This window comes from Propithecus coquereli, unplaced genomic scaffold (genome assembly GCF_000956105.1).
Source record: "Propithecus coquereli isolate 6110/MARCELLA unplaced genomic scaffold, Pcoq_1.0 Scaffold156, whole genome shotgun sequence".
NCBI classification, from domain to species: Eukaryota; Metazoa; Chordata; class Mammalia; order Primates; family Indriidae; genus Propithecus; species Propithecus coquereli.
In genome coordinates, this window is record NW_012140080.1 from 6123189 (window position 1) to 6142892 (window position 19704).

At 44.4% G+C, this 19704-nt stretch overlaps 1 protein-coding gene across 2 annotated transcripts in view; it reads right to left on the minus strand.

The window, feature by feature from the left end:
- The window catches only part of SCRN1 (secernin 1), a 71966-nt gene that overhangs the window by 22006 nt on the left and 30256 nt on the right, over nucleotides 1-19704 (minus strand). For both annotated transcript variants that reach the window (XM_012640681.1, XM_012640682.1), the window contains exons 3-5: nucleotides 12967-13169; nucleotides 9306-9500; nucleotides 6959-7124 (exon numbers count right to left, since the gene is read on the minus strand). In XM_012640681.1, coding sequence (XP_012496135.1) covers nucleotides 6959-7124; nucleotides 9306-9500; nucleotides 12967-13169 — 564 coding nt within the window. The remainder of the gene's footprint in view (nucleotides 1-6958; nucleotides 7125-9305; nucleotides 9501-12966; nucleotides 13170-19704) is intronic.

Sequence of the window (19704 nt, forward strand, 5' to 3'; positions counted from 1 at the left end):
GGAACACACGCTTCCACTTCCCACAGCTTAAAAACAGATCATTCCTTCTCCCCTCTACTGAATGTTGAATGAATGACCGTTGAATGTGCAAAAGAGCCCAGGCTCGGCAGAACTGGGCAGAGCTGTGGCTCCCACCTGGGAGGAGCAGGACAGGTGCAGGCTCAACACCTGGCAGCCGAGGGAACTGTGGTTTCCAGCGGAACCTGCCGAGCCTGGGCTGCAGAGTTCTCCCCCATTTTCCACCCCACCCTAGGCCACGTGCGATGCTACTTCTACACCCTCCCAACCACACTCCTTTCTCAACTACTCAAAAGCCCACGTGGGAGTGACGTCTTCATCACAAAACCTGCCATTTCATTCCTAAAACCTCAGTGTTTTCCCTACTATGTGTCTCAGGAGTCTTCTGACACAGGACCCTGTTGGGGAGAACCACGCCGAGGGGGTTGGAAGGGGACAGCCCGACAGTCGGGGAGGGAACTGGGCTGGACTCGGCATGGCTGTCTTTCCCTCTGCTCTCATCTGCACTAGCGTGATGTCTGTGGTCCCTTCCAGCTTCTGAAACTAACCGATTCCTATTTCTATTTCGATTCCTTTTTCTATTTCTATGTCATGAGACTTATGAGCTTGTGGCTCCAACTTTAGTAAGCTCACAGTAACCAAGATCCTGGTCTCCGACATCCAATATACAGGACGAGCACAGTAACAGATGAGGACACTCTCTGTGACGTAACTCCAAACCCACTCCACACTCGCTGGAATGTGGGGGTGAGTCTAATCAGTGAGGGTGTCTGGTGGCTTTTCTAAGATAAGAGGTACCATATGTTTATCTCTCCCATCTATCGGTTTCATTTAAAAAGAAGAATAAATAATAAATAGGAGGAAGTTCCCAAAATATTCTAAAGCACTCAAAGCTCTCCAAGGATTTTTTTCAAAGTTTGTAAAGAAGTCAGTAACTAAACTGATTTAAAAAAATAAAAAGGAAACATAAATTTGTCAACGTGGTTAAAGGGAGATTTTCTGAAACTGAATACATTATATAAATAATAAGATTATCTAAAATAATAATTATATAATAAATATTAATAAAAATTATTACTGATCATAATTATAACATTAATATTTATTTAAACCAAGATGTAGGAATTATCTATGATTCAGGTTTGATCATTTGTGTCTAATGTATCCAGAAAAGGGGAATGTAGATAGCTCAGGAGTTCCCAAATGTTCTGATTTCTTGCCAATCCTTATTCAAAATCACATTTAAATTTCCAAATAGATAAGGAGTTACTCTGGCATTTTCCCACAGGTGACCCACAGATGGTAGCTTCTTAAATTTAGCCACTGGAATGAATGTATGCCAATTAACAGGTACACCCAAGCGAATCCAACCCACCCGGGGCATCCCAGAGTGTCTGAGGATGGCTCCGATGCGGGACACAGCTGAGAAGCCTCCAGAAGGCTGACTCCGCTTCTGCCCTCATAACGGACTCTCAGACTGACCTTCAGAAAAGTCACCAGGTTAGGAATATGCCCTGGTCACTCAGCAGCCTCCACGGTGTAGTTTGGCAAGAATACAAGATGACAGGCCCAAAAAAGAAAAGTGCTACCAAAGGCAAGGGGCAGCCCAGCAGCTGGTAAATGAGGAGGTAGAGCTGGCTGAGCTACTTTAAAGGGACCTTTATGAGGGACAATTAAGCCAATGAGACCACGAGCAACACTAAAAGAGGAAGCCCCATCCCTCCAGCCTTCAGCTCTCACAGAGACAAATTTAAGGGCCGAGGCACACAGTCTCATGACACAAAGCACAGCACAGGCCTCCACGGTCTGCCTCCAGGATCTGCAGAATTTTAGCCTTGAGTGACAATTTGAGGCACAGCCAAGAAACATGCTCCACTGGAGGCCCTGTTGCCTTATCTGTCCTTTTTCCTTTCCAAAACTTTGTGATGGATGCACCCAGCCAGTGCAAAAAATCTGTTTCCAATCATTTGTTTTCTCATTTTGGAAGAACAGCAACATTATCATGAAAAACTCTAACATTTTATAGCATAGCATAAGTTTCAGAGTGTTTGCATTCAATTCTCATGGTACTCTCATTCATTCATTCCGTACATATGTGCCGAGTCCTGACTGAGTGCCAGCTACTGTTCTACGTATTAGGGATACAGCAGTGAACAAAGAAGGGCAAAAACTTCTGGCTCATTTCACATATGAGATGACTGAGGCTCACAGAGAAGCTAAGTGCTTTGTCCAAAGTCACATTCCTAATAAGTAGCAGATCTAGAACCAAATTCAGATCTTCTAAATGCAAGGTCAGTTTTCCCCACTACTGCTCACCTTTATAACCTTCTGTGGTTTCTTTTCATACATATTGTGCTACTGCAGAAAAATACAATACTTTTTGTGCTTTCGGATTTGGAATTTTAGTGCCAGTGGCCAGCCAACAGTCCTGTCCTCGAACATGGCTTTGTTCTTACTGAAGATGCAGCAACTCCCCAAGCGACTAAACCAGCTGATCCTGTGCCCTGGAGTTCCTGGCAAGTCTACTGAGGGGAGTTAGGTACGAAAGGAACAGCTCAAAGGCTACTGCTCTGAGGAATCTGCTAAACCTTGAGCCAATCTGAAAAGAACGTGTAATAACCAGTTTCTCTTCAAAAATGCAGGTGCCCCTCAGCGTGGCTCATCTATGCGTCATTCCAGCTTCACCGTGAGGCACTTTAATCAGATTGTCAAAGTCATACCCAGACGAGAACAGAACCAATCTGCGAAGGCAGTTTCAATTTTAAAGGCAAAGAAAGCCAGTACTTTTGGAGCATGGGACAACCGTAGGGACAGCAGCTGGGTCCAGATGCTGTGGGAGGTTTTGAAAAGTCAAAAGTGTAGGGCAGAGAGAAGAGAGGAAGGGTGCTGAAGAAGTCAGAGTGAAACTGGAGGGGGGAATGCCATTTTGCCCTCGGCTCTGTGTGTATCTGTGCAGGCTGTGTCCTGTGTGGCCCCAAAGGCTGCATAAGTTGGAGCCACTTATGCATAAGTGTCCAAGGCTCATAATGTTTTCTCCAGTAACAAAAAGGTGCCACCTGTTGCTAACACTTGAATTATTCAGATGATACAGTCTTGGCCAATCCAATTTAGCCTCTCAAGGTTAGTACACGGGAGGAGGAGGAGACAAGAAAGAGGAGGAAACAAAGAAAACTCACAGAGAGAGAAAAAGAGAGAGAGAGAGACCATGTCCCTTGAATTTCCCCTGCAACCTGCTTTTTACTAGTTAAAGTAGATCAAATACCATATTTTCCTAGAATGTCCTTTATCTTCTCTCTCTCTTTTGGTTTGCCCATCCTGTATCTTGAGTATTTGTGTATTTTCCTAGATGTGGGGGCCTCTCAGTGGTGTACTGGTCTAACAACTATACCTCTGAAAAAATATGCCCAGATTTACAGTGTTTGCCAATTTCTGTGGTGTAAACACCCCACTGTGGCCCATTTCAAGCTGCCAGCATCACCGAACACGGAGCTGGGAAGAGATGCACACAACCAGCTCTCCCTGGCTCTGGCACACTGTGAGCCTGAATCCACCTAACTCATGGTGCCCAGGTACCTCTCCAGTCTTTCCCTCTCCAATTTTCACATCAATGAAGCTTTAACAAGCACTGGCTTTCTAGAAAATGGTTTCCAAAGGTCAGAATCAGTACACTAAAGCCAATTAGTGTCACTATATGAATGACTGTGGTACCAGCTGACTCCATGGAGTATTAACATGATGGAATTTGCCTTCTCAATAAAAATAATTGAAGGACTTTTGCATCTCCCTCCATCAGTCAAACCCTGACTTTTGCATTTCCTTCCAACTCCGAAACTTACATCATACCTGGTACACAGTAGGAGGGAGGGAGGAAAGAAGGAAGAGAAAAGTAAGATGTGAGACTGGGTGTGGTGGCTCACACCTGCAATCCTACTGCTCTGGGAGGCTGAGGCGGGAGGATCACTCAAGGTCAGGAGTTCGAGACCAGCCTAAGCAAGAGTGAGACCTATCTCTACAAAAAATAGAAAAATTAACTGGGCATGGTGGTGTGCACCTGTAGTCTCAGCTACTCAGGAGGCTGAGGCAGGAGAATCACTTGAGCCCAGGAGTTTCAGGTTGCAGTGAGCTATGATCATGCCACTGCACTGTAGCCTGGGTGACAGGGTGAGACCCTGTCTCAAAAAAAAAAGCAAACAAAAAGAAAAAGAAAAGAAAAGAAAGGAAAAGAAAAAAGGAAAAAAAAAAAGACGTGAGAGCCAGTTATTTCAAGGAAAAGATCTATAATACAGTGAGCAAAGGACAGAGAAGTGCCTAGGCAGACAGAACAATAGTAACATCATGTCCTTTGGGTCTAACATTAACTGGGAGGGATAAACACTGCAGTTCTGCTCTGTGATCATAATCTTTTCCAAGTCCACTGCTATGAAACAATCTTCTGAAAACATCTCTCTAATATTTTTAGCATTAGCAAAAATCTCCCGAATTTTACTACCTAAAAACCTAAGAGAAGGTAATTATGCTTCCTGCTGACAAAATACAATATGCTGAACATGCCTAATTACACAGAAACATTGAAATGTTGAATAGAATAAAAAAATAACCTATGACAGTTCTACACAGTAGGAAATGCAGTTCATTTAACCATAGAGGATAAAAATGAATGTTTTTAGAAGGGTCTTCATCTTCTACAAGGTCTTTTCAATTAATTTAACCATGAATAATTTTCTTTTAGGATTACTTGAAATTTTCCATTTTAAATATCAGAAGGCTATTTCCCAGCCCGTTTCTATAACTGGATTAGGCTGTGTACTGCAGCCTAGGAGATGGAACCCCTTTCCATCAGTGTCCTGGCCTCACAAAGCCCTGTCTCCAAAGCACAGTTAGAGCCAGTATTTGAGACATCAGGGACAACAGGAGTTGGTTCAGTTCAACCCACTCCTTGAAAGGCTCCTGTTTCCTGAAGAACAATGTCCACGTACCTTAGCAGAGCATTCCAGACCCTCCAAAATAGAACTCTGAATGCCCACATGTCCCCCTGCAGGCCAGCAGAGTCCTCCTGGGGCAGCTGAGCCATCAGCATCAAGGGAGCAAGCTATGTCACAGTCCATGAGGAGGGGGCCTGACACCTGGGAGAGGAAGGAGTCCCAAATCTGGTGGACCAAAAGAGGAAGGTGAGGCCGTGGAACCAAACCTTCAGAACTGGGAGATAAAATCAAGAGGAAGCAGCTGGAATGAAACAGGAGCATCCTGAGGTTCCTGGGGACACTCTGAGTGGTGAGGCTCACTGCTAACGGCCGGCAGAGGTACCACAGGAGGGTGGCTGGGCTTGTGTAGTGGAGGGCTGGGGGTAGGGAGAGATGGAAACCTAATCCCCAGTGTCACCTACGAGAGGACGCACAGATGTCGCCCTGGGTCATGCTGTTTCATGCCTCTCTGCCTTTGTACATGTGACTTTCTCTACCCTGAGTGTTATCCCTGCTTTTGTACCTAGTTAACTCCCACTCTTCCTACAAAGCCCAGTGCACAGGAGCTCTTTCCTCTGTGACGTTTTCCCCTCCATCATCGCACGTGTGCCACCTTTTTCCTTGTACATACCTCATCCCTGGTACCCAACAAACACAATATTTGGTACACAGTAGGTGCTTAATAAGTGTTTGTTGAAGGAATGAGTGGATGAAAACCTAAGAATAGCTTACACGGAGTTCGACAGTCAGGTCTTGTTAGAAGGATCTATTGATATCGGCAGTAGTTTAAGAAATGAGGCCAAAGGGTCATAAGAGGTGCATGGCTTTTCCCCCCAAGTCATCTGAGAACCATCCCTAGCTAGACACAATCATTGTCTTATATTCCTGAAACAGTGAGAGGAGAACAGATTATTTCCAGCTGCAAAAAGAATGAAATTTAACAGCAGCAGATTCCCTGGCGGCAGATTCAAAGGTTTCATAGCTGACATTCAAACAACACCTGAAAAACACCAGAGAACCCACTGGAATGAGTAGTCTTCTAGAGCTTTCCAGGCTGAGGATCGGACTTACCCGACAGATTCCTAGGTCCACCTGAAAGATCCTGATACAAGAGGGTTAGGTAAAGGCATCTGTATTTTTCAAAAACTCCCCCAAAGCAATTCTAACAGTGACTAGATTTAGAAACCACCGGAAGGTTGGATCTAAGCTACTGATGATGTGATTTGTGGTGTGCATGACTGAACGTTACTGAGGAGAGGGGCAGCTGTCTGCCTGCTAGATCAGAGACAGTCTTCATAAATAATAGTTAAACCTACTTGGATTATCTCACTTAATCCTCCCCAAACCATATAAAGGTAGGGAGTAGCATTATCCCCACCGCACAGATACTGAAACTGAAGCTTAGAGAGGTTAAGTATTAATAACTTATCCTGCTCCTTAGTGACAGAGGCAGGATTCAAAATCCTGGCAGTTCATTCCAGAGGCTGTGTTCATCACTGTGCAACACTGCCTCTGGGCTGCAGTTCACAGCAGAAAGCAAATCCCTAAAACACAATGTCCAGTACATCGAAGTTGCTTCCATCTGTATTGCCTCTGGACCATTTCATCCTTTAACTCCTAGGAACCAGTTGTTTGATAAACCTTGGGCATTCCTGTATTTGTCTGGCTGGCTGCATTTTGCTCATCTTTGTATCCCTCATCTACAGCAAAATGTTTGGCCCATGACATTTACTCAGTAAATAGTTGATGAATTTAAAGCAACAATTTGATCCCATGATTGTAATATACTATGTGACTAAAGCCAAGGACTTCACTTAATCAAAGCTGTTGTGCTACACTGCCCACATTGAGGCCGATGGAAAAATGTGACTTTGCTCTCCAAGCAGAGGACATGGTCCAGAACCTAACACACGCCTTGCTGAATGAGCTTTCAAGGGAAGCACAGGCTTCCTGCCGGCATGACTGTGTCTCAGACAAACCTGGAAGGATCTGGGGTCCCAGTGAAGTAGTGAATGCATGGCGAGCTTCTATTCTGAGGCAGGACAGACACTATACTGGCCGTGGTGAGGAAAGATTCAGAGTCTATACAGACTCCACTGGCTTTGTCCCGTAAGATGTTAATCATAGTCTGCACAGTGATGCTTTCTGTAAAAAAACGGAAGGAAGAGAGATGGAAAAAGGAAATATTATTGTGACAGGCTACTAACCAAAATCCATTCACTCCTTGCTCTTTTTAGGAACAAAACCCCTGAAATTATAGTTGGGAATGTAACCACCCCACTATAGAATGTATCTCCCAGCTTCCTTTGTGACGAGGTGTGGCCATGTGATAAACGTTGACCAATGGGAGGTGAGCAGAAACGATGTGTACAACTTTTAAAAAGGAATGCTTGCCCTTTACTTTCCTTTTCTCCCTTCCTGCTGGCTGGAAGATGCCAACAAGCAGATCAGAAATAGAAGTCCTGTGTTGAGGCAGAGTAACCAGGCCTGGACTGTGCATAAATACTGGACTATAACGTGGGAGAGAAATAATCCTCCATTTTCTTTAAGCCACATTAATTTGGGGTCTCTTTGTTTGAGCTATACCTCAACCAATGCATTAACTCAATAGAAAGCCATGAGAAAGTATGTATAGTTCATGCGCAGTCCACCAAGCGCCCTCCCCTATCAGGGTCAATAGTATATTTGGAGAATGGCCCCTCTGCAGTGGGAAAAATACATGCAGAGAGGCATTTAGAATGTTCAGAACCATTAGGACTATTGGTTCTGACCACAGGTAAATGGATAAACAAATCCTTGATTATAGCGGATCTCATTTCTACATTTTCCACTCTGATTATAATTCGTTAAAACAGTATTTCAGTCTGTGTTCACAAAGATGAAATCACAGTATTACACAGGGAGAAGGTCTGCTAGCACAACTCATATCCTCTTTGTAAAGCTCTACTTAGAACCTGTCATACCTAAAAATATTAACAATAAATCCTTGATTGCTTCAACTATCCAGTGTTCAAATTTCCTCATTGTCTCATAAATGAGCTTATTGATTTAAATCAGAATCCAGTAGGTTGGTAACGTCTCTTAAAACTCTTTTAATCTCTGCCTCTTGTTTTTGCCCTTGCATCCTGTTTGTAAGAGAAATTTAGTCATTTTTCCTGTAGAGATTCCCACAATCTGGGCTTTGCAGATGGCATCCCTATAGTGTTACTTAATATGTTCCTCCATCCTCTGTATTTCCTGGAAATTAGTAGCTAGATCCAAAGGTTGCAACAGATTTAGGGCTGATGTTTTGGCATGAATATTAAATAACTTTCATCATGCTAGTTTTTTTAAATTAAAAACTTTCAGAGTTTTTTTTTAAGTTCACATTTTAAAAATAAGCACTTTATTACCTTTCTACTTAAAATAGATTACTTAAGTACTGCAGCAAAAGTCCTAAAGTGTTCTAGATTAAGAGTTAGGAAACTTTTTCTTAAAGAACCAGAGAATAAATCATGGGCCACACAGTCTCCATCAAAACTTCCCCGTTGCAACTGCTCAACTCTGCCATTATAGTACAAAAGCAGCCCTAGGCAACACATTTAAAAATCAGAGTGGCTGTATTCCAATAAAATTGATTTACAAAACGGCAGCTGCCAACATTTCATAGTTTGCTGACCCCTAGTCTAAAGGATCAACAGTTTGATTTACAAAATATATATATCACTAGCAAATATAAAACATGAACATTGTGGGGTTTTTGGAAGGGTTTCCACATAGGCACAAAAGTAACAAGCTATCCAGTCACCACCTTTACCTAAATATGGATTCTGATTAGGTCAGTAACTGGGTGACAAGTAGGGGGCTCATGAAGAGAATTCAATTCAACAATTCAACTCAACAAATGTTCATGAACAAACCACTATACAGGCATCACAAGGGGATCCTAAGATGAGTAGAAGACAACACTTCTGCCTTCCAAGGCCCAGCAGGCTAGTGGGGCAGGTAAGAGGAAAATATACGGAGAAGATAAACCAAAAATATAAATACTGAGGTTTAAGGAAGGCAGTAATAAGTATCACAAAAGACAAGCCAATGACATCCTATGTTTACAGGAGAATAACATCGGTGAGAGCAGGAGGGCTCCATGGATGGGAAGCACCATGTAAAAATGAGTTGTCTTCTGGCCTGCACATCCAGGACTTTTAGCACAAGCTGGTCTCTACATACAAGGTCTATTCACTCCGCCTCCTCCTTTGTTCACCCTCCTAAGTGCAGACCAGTTCTCTGAAATATTTGCAAGACAAAGGGTTTGAGAAGGAGACTCATAGGGATTGATTAACTCACCTTCTTGTTTTTCTAAGCTGTCTTTGCCTGCACAGCAGTCCAGATGATCATCAGCTGGAGAAAAAACTTCAGAAAAATTGAATTCGTCCTCTCCCGTCCACCAGCCTTGACTCTGAGCATAATTCCTGAGTTCAGGATGCTCTGCATCCATCTTAGTGGTGAGTGAAAGCTGATTGCAAATGCACTTCACTCCCTCTGCAGAGAGTGCAAAGCCCTGTTAGTTGGAAATAGACTTACAAAGACTTAATACAGAAATGGAAATTTACCCTTCCCCTAAAACTCTGACTTTAACTACAGGGAGGAATTAATTTAATTTTTGAAGAGAGAAACAGACAATCCTTGGTTTTCCCTCTAGGAGAGGTCCTAAAAGGTTTGACCAGTCCCGACCATGGCATTATCACATTTTAAATGAGCAACGATCACTTTACTGATCTTAAATTTGCAACCAAAAGGAAATATATAAGGCTTTTCATTCTGGCTAATAAACCCCAAGTATCCATTACTTACAAAAAAAAGTCAAAGGTTCTTTGAAAGAGATATTGCACTAACAAGACTTAGAAATCCGTAAGAGATTCCTCTGGAGAGATGCTATTCCTCCACAGCAATGCTCTAAAGCTGTGGTCCCAAACCCCAGGCTGCAGACTGGTGCTGGTCCGTGGCCTGGTAGGGACCAGGCCACGTGGCAGAAGGTGAGCAGCAGGGGTTGAGGGGGAGTAAGCGAAGCTTCACCTGTATTTACAGCCTCCCCATCACTCGCATCACCACATAAGCTGCACCTCCTGTCAGATCAGTGGCAGCGTTACAGTCTCATAGGAGCGCAAACCCTACTGTAAACTGCACATTCAAAGGATCTAGGTTGCGGCTCCTTCTGAGAATCCAATGCCTGATGATCTGAGGTGGAGCTGAGGCGGTGATGCTAGTGCTGGGGAGAGGCTGCAAATACAGATTATCATTAGCAGAGAGGTTTGACTGCACAATAAAGGTAATGCGCTTGAATCATCCGGAAACAATCCTACCCCCACCCTCCAGTCCGTGGAAAAACTGTCTTCCATGAAACTGGTTCCTGGTGCCAAGAAGGCTGGGGACGGCTGCTCTACAGCATCTACTGAGATTCCTCCACCTGGAAAACACTATATACCACCACCCCCTGCCCAAATATATGTGGTTTTTAAAAATACAAATCGAATACTTCTTCATTCAATTTTTTTTCAGGTCTCAACATTTAGAAAAACATAGTGACAATGATAATGAACCGTTTTAAAATAATGGAATGTATTCATGCATATACATATGTCCAGGTGCTTGTGTGCGTGTGTGAAAAATCTATGGGAATTTTTTTCTCATAAAAATAGAATTGTAACTAAATAAATCTAGAATCAGAAATGCCTGCAGTCTTAGTACACTCCACCCTTGTGGAATGAGGGTTTGGGTCTGAAATTCTATCAGCTGGCAGGCTTGCTAGCTATGTCTTCTCCAAAGCCTGAGCTGCAAATACACACAGGACAACTTGGCCTTCAAGCTTCAAGATGCCGTCCAGAATGCAAACACTAAGACTAGCTCAAAAGGGCCATTCACATGTGCTGCTTCCAAGGGCATGATGATCTTCCAAATTCTTGGAAAATGAAGTGAAAGAGAGAGCGAGCCTAGCTATATGCAACAATAAAGCCATCACTGCCTGAAAACCAGCTCCTAGAGGCAGGATCAGTGCTGGACTGAGTTCTTTCCCTATGTTTTGCTTCCCTGATTTATACTTCCAAAATAAGCATTCCTGGCTGATGGGCACTGGTCCTTTGCCATTCATCATTACTTTACACCATAAAAGTAAAATTATAAACAATTAAAAAATTAAAAACTGTTTGGGCCTAAACACATGATTTTGACATCATTCACACTCTAAGCTATTAAAAAAAATACCATTTCATTTGGAAATAGAGTCTTTGGGGAAAAAAATACTCTTGTGAACAACTCCAGAAATGTTATTTTCCAAGAGGGCTGATTTATAGTAGACATCTGCTTTCAAGAATGTTAGCATTTGGGGACACAGTGCATTAAATCCTCCTGTAGTCAACCACATTGCTGCTGGGATCAGAGGACATGAAATCGATGGGTCCAAGAAATGGCTGGGGATTTTTAACATTTAAATATTTAGTGAAAGATAACATTCATTTTGTGGAGATGCGTTTTTTAAGCCATGTTTTGAAGGGAAGCTCAGCTTTTGAAATGCAGTTACAGATCAAAAAATTTCTACTTAAAAGTCATAGGACTGCTTTTAAGCATGCAGCACTAGCCCTTTTGATGGAACCATTCGACAGTAAGACTTCATCTTAGGAGGGTTTTTTATAAAGGAGTTTAAGTTCCTGCATCGCAGGAGAGTTGGAGACCTGGTGGGCCACACTACAACCACTGTAAGAGTTGGGCAAGCCCTGGTGGCATATGCCGGGCACACAAGGTGAAGTAACTGATTGCTGATGGGCACTGCTAGCCCATTCCGCACCCTGTGACCAGGAGAAGTAGCCACCCTCAAGCCCAGGCAGACACGGCCTTCCCAGAGCTTGGCCGGGAAGCCACAGTCTAGATTTCATTGCCTCAGCGGGGCAATTTTGTACATGGTACAATATTCCCCATCCAGAGAGGCCCTGATCACTGGACTAACTTTGTACAGGCTTGATTCCCAACTACTGCAGATCTTCTGCTTCTAACTTGGGTCAAATTTCATTCCATTTACCCCTAAGGCAGGGATGGCAAACAGGTTTCATCCCTAACATCATTTCTGATCAATTGCAAGAGACTCCCTGGGAAATTCGGTTAAGAAAAATACATAGGCCAAGTATAGGTTCAACAAGAGAAGAGTGCTGTGATCTACTAGCCATGTCTGCCATGGGCACAGGAGGGGAGAGTGAGGCACACACATCATGTGTTTATCATCCAGTCCCAAGGAATGCAATAGGAGCTCCACTGGCTGATTCTCTCTTAGAACTACATAGTCCTCTTGGAAGCCCTTTAACCCACTCTGGGATTCCCATTCTGATGATGTAAGACTCCCACCCCTAGCATTTCCTTCCAGCGCTGTCTTAGAAGCATGATGCTGCAGGGCCACAGAGCAGCAGTTTTATGGGCACTAAATCCCGCTGGGTGGATCACTTAATCCTCTGCTCTTCCAGGAACATTGTCTCACAGAGAAATGGCCTCGTGGGCCCAGACTGGCATTCGATGGTCCTCACACAGATCCAAGCTCCTATTCTAGGAGACCACTCCAAGCACAAAGACCTACAGGGTTGTGGGTGACGACAAGAGGGAGCCCCTCAGTGAAGGGATTTGTTGCCCTGTTATGAAAGAAGAATCACCAGTCCTTTGGCCCGTTAACAGAGTAGCGGGTTTAGTCGTGGAACTGCTGGTAGTCAAAATGGGGCACTGCCCAGAAAGCAAAGAGAAAATCTGAAATGTTAGGAATGTGCTTCCCAAGTGTTGTTATCCCTTCACTCCAGGTTCAGGAGATCCCAGGCTCCTCCCTGGATGCAGATGCCCAGAAATGAGAGGCACGAAGATCCCGCACAGAGCAGGTCTGGAGCAGCAGCACAGTTCCTCTCGGTCTGACGCTGCATGTCTAGGCCCATCTTAGCCTTTCTGTCCTGAAAACTCTTCACCGTCCACATCCACTCACCTGTGACTTTCTCGGCAGCCCAGTACTTCCCTATGGTCTCGAGCACCCAGGCTTCATCGCGATCCACAATCAGATATGCACTTTGGAAGCTGTGGCAGGAGCTTGCATCTTCATAGTAATTCCCACCTTGTCCATGTTCTTCCAACAAGGAGACGATGACATCTAAGGCTTCTTTTGCTGTTTCCCCTCTTTCTAAACCAAGCCTGAAGTAAAGGAACCAGAAGCATACCTCTGTCATTTCATGCTACATGTTTACTACCACAGCAATCGAAGACTGGGACAAGGCTGAGTTATGAAACACCCCAGCAGGTGTAAACATGTTAAATACGCAGACTAACATGCAGACCAAGTAACAGCGCTATAACTCATGATACTGCTCCCACATGGACAGTTAAAAATCACCGGGCTGTTTTCTGTCTCTGGACATTCCCCTTCCACACAGACAGTCAGGAACCCAGTGGCTTCTCCCTCTTGAGAGGAAGTTCAGCCACCTCTCTCTATCTTTTCTGACTGTGTCTCCCACGGCGCTGGCAAGCTCAGCTCTAGCCTTAGCAAGACCACCTCTCTGTGACTTGTGCTCCTTCCTGACTCTAGCCTGGGCAAAAGGAAGTCTCTGCCCCGTCCAGCCTTGATCTCTATTAATCGACACCAGATATTTTGCTTAGTAATAAAAGTGTTCAATTGCCAGCCATTGTCCTCTCTGTCCACATAATTTGCTCAGAGATCTCATTAGGAATGGGCAGCTGGTTAGGACACGATCAATCCTTTCTCTACGTATTTCTCCTCCTACCTAACCAGCCTACGTCCATTGGTGTGGCTTTCAGCTTCAGTTATAAAAAGAATACATATTCTTTCTGAAGTGAGACATTCCATCTCTCCCTGGCCCTTCCAATCAATAGACTCTTTAAAGAGAGCACAGATCTTGCCCTCTGTCTGACCTTGGGCAGGTTACGTAATATATTTGGCTTCAGTTTTATGCTATCTATAAAATGAGTACCCACATCATTAGGTCTGCTATAAGGATGGGTTTATGAGGTAATGACCATGAAAATACACAGCACTAGTGCTGGGACCAGAAAAGTGGTCAGTAAATTTCAGGAGGTAGAACACTGTGGCAGAGAAACACATGATTCAGAGATAAATGGAGCTAGCGTCTAGATCTGGTTCCGGCACTCACTGGCTGTATGATCATAAGTAATGTGACCTTTCCAAACTGTGATTTTCTCATCTGTAAAGTGAAAACAATATTACCTCCCTCTCAAGTTGCTAAGAAAGAGGATGGAGCATGATGTGTACTCAGTAAATTTCCACTTATTCATCTGTTCGTTCAAATTATAATTCCAGTGGCAGGAACACAAGAGTCTCAGAACAGGGGCAATGGAGCTACTAAGATGGTGGTATAACTATTAAAATCTACCCAATTTGATGCTTCCTAAAGGGATTTCACTGGGCCGCCAGAGAGAAGAAAAGATAATACAATAATATGCTATGGACTGATTTTTGTAACAGGCTTATTTTCATAGTCAGATAATCATATATCAATTCATTTGATGTTTCTCATTTTAAGCTTATTTAGGAAGACTTGGGTACAAGGCAGTGATTTACAAAGCTGAACCCTAAGACCTTATGAGAGCAATGAAAGAATAAACCCATTAGAAGATTGAATTAAGTAGACTTTTCCATTGGTCAATGTCACCCTCTCCAAAGAGGAGTGGCAGAAGCAAGCACTCATCTTGAGGATCTGGAGCAAACAAGTGCGCTGGGAGTGGCTCTCGCAGCCCAGAGCTGTGCACTCTGCAGGGCCTCCCTGCTCCTTTCCACAGACCGCTGGTGGCCCCCTGGTCACAATGCCTCACACATATTCCAGGCAGAACCCTGTTCCCAGGGCCTTTGTAGGGCCTCAACTTGTCCATGTAAACATGTGCTAGGAGCACGTGAACACCTAGCCAGGTGCAATAGCCCCATTTTTGGAGCTTATGATTTCTTTTTCAGTCTCTAACACACTCTCCTGATGTTCTGCCTGTTTGCATTCCACAGCGAGGCCCCAGTACTCGCACTTGCCCTCCCACATTGAATGCAGTGGCCGACGTGCACGGAGTCCGCAGCAGGACCTGCGGCCTCATCCAGACACAGTTCTGACTTCCCCTTCCCATCACTCGTGCCTGGACCGCGGGTCAGAGACATTCCTTCCTCCCATCTAACCATTCCCACCTGGTCTCCCAGCCACGGTTTGAGGACAGGACCACCTGCTCCACAGCACGAGGGCCATGAATACCACTGGCGCTACACACTTGCCACCTGTGACTGAGAGATGCAGATCAATCCCATGTCACTGGGGACAGAAGAGATGCCAGAGAGACCAGGCCTATGGTGATCCAGGGCCACAAGTCACACGACAGCCCAAGGGTTATTTTCACGCCATTCCCAATGTCTCACTTCCAAGATGAGACAGATCCACGTGATTCCAGATGAGAACAGCACTTTCTTGTCCCCCTGCCTAATTTCACTTTGGCTGCTACACCTCAGCATGAGCAGGACCAGGACAAGGAAAGGGAAGAAATTAAATAGGTCAAGGTTAGAGTCTCGCTCTGACATCTACCTTCAGTGCAATTCAAATCCTTCCAAAGTGTGCACTTTGTGCACATTGTTTTGGGTCTGGGAGTTAGACACTCCTGGATTCAGTTCCTAGTTTCATGGGAAAATCTTTATTTGGAGCCATGACCTTCTCACAGGCACCTCAAGCACACTCTGCCCAATCCTGGAAGGCTAACACATCTCGCTGAGGAAGACGAGTCACATCTGCACCTCCCTTGCTTAAAGCCCTTTGTTTAGGAACTCTGCTTACCTTTCCGGTATCTGTGCCTCCACAGATCAGGGGGACCTCTGTTCCTCTGTACCCCAGTAAGGTAAAACTAAGTTAAAACTAGATTTACCACGGATATGTAATCATTGTTTGGGGAAAAGTGATAAAAATAGTCAATACCCATGCGCTTAGAGGGATGAGCCTGGTGTTCTTATTGGACTCAGCTGCAGATAATCTTCCCTCCTCCCCACAGTCAACGAGTCAGCAAGGCCCCTCTGGGTTCCTGATCTTTCAGGCATCAGAGGATTCCCAGCCAGAGGCTAGAAGGAGGAAGGTGATGCTATGGACTGAATGGTTTTGTCCCCCAAAATTCATATGTTGAAGCCTAATCCCCAATGTGATGATATTTAGAGTTGGGGTGAGGCCCTCAGGCTGGGATTAGTGCCCTCCTAAGAAGGACATGTGAGCTTGTCTTCTCTCTCTGTTCTCCGCCATGTGACGCTACAAAAAGACAACGGCCACCTGCAGACCAGCAAGCAGGCCCTCCCTAGACAGTGGGTCTGCCAGCGCCTTGAGCTTGGATTTCCTTGTCTCCAGGACAGTGAGAAATAAGTGCTTGTTGTTCGAGCGCCCAGACCACGGTGTTTTCGTTGTCGTGGCCCAAATGGAGCAAGACAAGCGATAAGTGGCTGTGAATGTAAAGTGCAGCCTCGATTTGGGGGAAGAGCGCATGAAACCTTCCGACCAATCTCCATCTCCTGGTGTCTAAGCTCACTGAGAGTAGAGGCGTAAAGTGTGCTCTCATTCAGAGAGGAGCAGTCAGCAGGCCCTGCCCTTTACCTTCCCTACGCTCCAGTTTCCTCACCTGCTGAATGGAAGTAGAGAGACCTACTTCACTGGGTTGTGTGAGAGTGAAATGAAATAACATTTGCAAAGCTTGTCTTACAATAGCATTCAGGGAATAACTCATGACACAGGTTCTCCCCTCCCGCAGACAGTGACTGGGCCTCCTTTCAAATCACCTGAGAGTCACATTCACCAACAATCTAAAGACAAACTACAGATCTTTCCAAATTTTCATGCTGGCCTCTTTTTAAGGACTTTTGTGCTTTTTAACATACTGAGGGTCAGATGGAAGGTGTCCAGAATTATAAGACATTCTGAAGTATTGAGATTGATTAGGTTTTAGGGCCAATGTTAAACATAAATGGGAACAGCACAAGTCAGAAAAAGAGAAGAATAAAGCAGCTGCGCAAACGGGAGAAGAGGCACAAAACGCTGAAAGAAGGCAGTGATCTGCTGGAGCCGGCTGGTGCCAGCTTCGAGAGTAGATGGTTAAACTACAGGAATTTTGAACCAGTTGTTAAACCATTGGTAGCTTGAAATTCATCACGGTGGGAATATTTATGTTACAGAAACTGAAAAAGGCCACAGATCAGGGCTGCCCCCCCGCCCAGCAAGATGGGTATTAAGCATTTACTGGCATACCACTCACTAATGGGTTCCAAAAGCCTTCTACTTCTCACCCACGGTGAGGCACAGATGCACTATCATAACCAACTGATCTTGTAAGAGACGCCCTGACATCCAGGAAATAAATTTCCATTTTTATGTTAGCCCCCGTCAGCTACTTGTTACTTGGAACCAACCCCATGAAGCATGCAAAAATGTGTATATGTGTTTATGTGCCTTTTTCTCGGGAGAAAGGGGACTAATGGCCAGAGTCTCACAGAGATCAGCAGATCAAAAATAACAGACAAAGCCCAGCTTTTTGGCATAAATATCACTGAAAATCAATTATAAGCACAGTATTGCCTAATGCTTGCATTCCCGTAAGCCTCTAAGAAACATACACAAATTTTACCTTTATCTTAATGTCAGTGCCTATTAAATTGCTACTGTTACTCACTTATGTCTCTTTGAAGTGAGGTTGGATTTCACATGCTGATGGGAAGCACAAAGGACAAGAATACGTCTATACAGGGGCAACCACCAGAGTCCTTGAACAAGCAACCACAGTCTAGCAGGCACTTGAAACAGAGGCAAAATGTGACTAGCCTACTCCCACAGGAGCTGCCCAGGGGAGAGAAGGCAGCAGGCCCAGGTACAAGCAAGGACAGGGAAAGTAGTGGCGCCTCATACAGAAATAACTAGGGAGGTGCTGAGTCCAAAATTGAGAGGATGCAACCAACTGACAGAAGTCTCCTCTGGAGCAGTGGTTCTCCACCCGCACTGTGCACCAGCACCGCCTGGAGGGCTTGTTAAACTCAGGTTGCTGGCCCCACCCTCCAGAGTTTCTGATTCAGTAGATGTGTGTGGGTACCCGAAATTTATGTTTCTAACATGTTCCCAAGTGATGCTTGCTCTCTGTCCGCACTTGGAGAATCACTGCTCTAGAAGCTTGCCACTCAAACTGCGGTTTGTGGATCCGCAACATCAACATCAGCTGAAGCTTCTTAGAAATTAATTAACACAGGAAGCCTTCTGGTTATGACCCCTCGGATTCTGATCATGCTTGGCCGAACTGATCACAGCCAATTTACAGCTGAGACCAGACCGTGAACTCAAAGATCCACTCAAGGTGCAGGCACCTGTGGCCCCACCCCCACCACGAAGAACTTACCCGTGACAGGATCCTCTTCGCATCCTTGTTATTGCAATAGCTGGACATGGCCAGCCAGGGAAGGAGTCAAAATTAAATGGCTGCGGTTAGACTCTCACCCTGTCATCTGCTCCCGACATGTGTTATTGTCCCAGACCTTGCTAACTATCACAGCGCCAATTATGTGCCAAATATATCTTCTCTGTCTACCTCCCTCAGCCTTGTAGATCCAGGTCAAACACACCTGCTCCTCAAAGCATTCCCAAATGTGCCCGGTCTGTGATAATCTCTGACCATCCAGCGGTATTTGCTAAAGGCCATCCGCCATCCCCTGGAATTCTGTGCGACTGACATGACATCAAATCTCAGATTGCCTTGAGTCACCTCTCTCCTACTCTCTCAAATTGTTCTTAAAATATGCATTGCTCAATTTTCTGTCCTTTCCCTGCAACCAGACTAAAATCTCTTTGAAGCTTTGAGCTTCTTCATGTGCCCACAGAGTCTAGCACAAAGTAGATAGTCAGTAAACCCCTGTTGCTTTATTGGTTGATAATCTTAAAAAGATACATCAGAGGCTTTGAAGGAAGAAAAAAACATTCTCTTCTGTCATCCCTTAGCAATCAGCTGTAAAAATGGTGATTTTTTGCCAGGTCTGGAAGTCCCACACTGCAAACGTAACTCAAAGCACGAGATTATAAATGAGGAGTAAAGGGCACATATTTTCATTGTTAACTCTTTGTTTTCAGGATTTCTACTAAGTACAGAGGTAAAAAAAATACTAGGAGAGCTGTCAAAACATAAGCTCAAAACTTATTTTTTCTTTTTTTGCTATCTCCAGGTAGATAATATCAAAACTTGTTATACATTTTATTCTGCTAATCAAGAAAAAACTACTTGCAAATATGAGGCTTTTTCTGCCTTTTCCCCAAACCAGGGAAGCTGCTCTTCTGAGTTTATGAGAACCAGGAATAAGAAAGGGTAAGGATGCATAAAAGCATTTTTGCTACCAAAGGGATCCCGATTGGACCTCTCCCTCGGCTGGCAGAAGGGTGGGTCGCAGAGGACTCTGTCTAAATGGGCAATTTCCCCGACAAAACTAATGTCAAACCTCTACTCCTTTTTCTAGGACGTTAGCTTTGGGAGGTTCTTTGAAGGTCACCCAATCTAGACCTCATATTGAAAAAATGAGAAAACTGTGACCCAGAGAGTTAATATAATTTGGTGTATCCACACTGAAATCCAAGACCTCTTCAAACTAGGTCGTGATTCTATTTCACTTCACTGTTTCAGAAAAAAGAAAGTCATTTCAGAATGCTGTTTGGTTCTAGCCCAC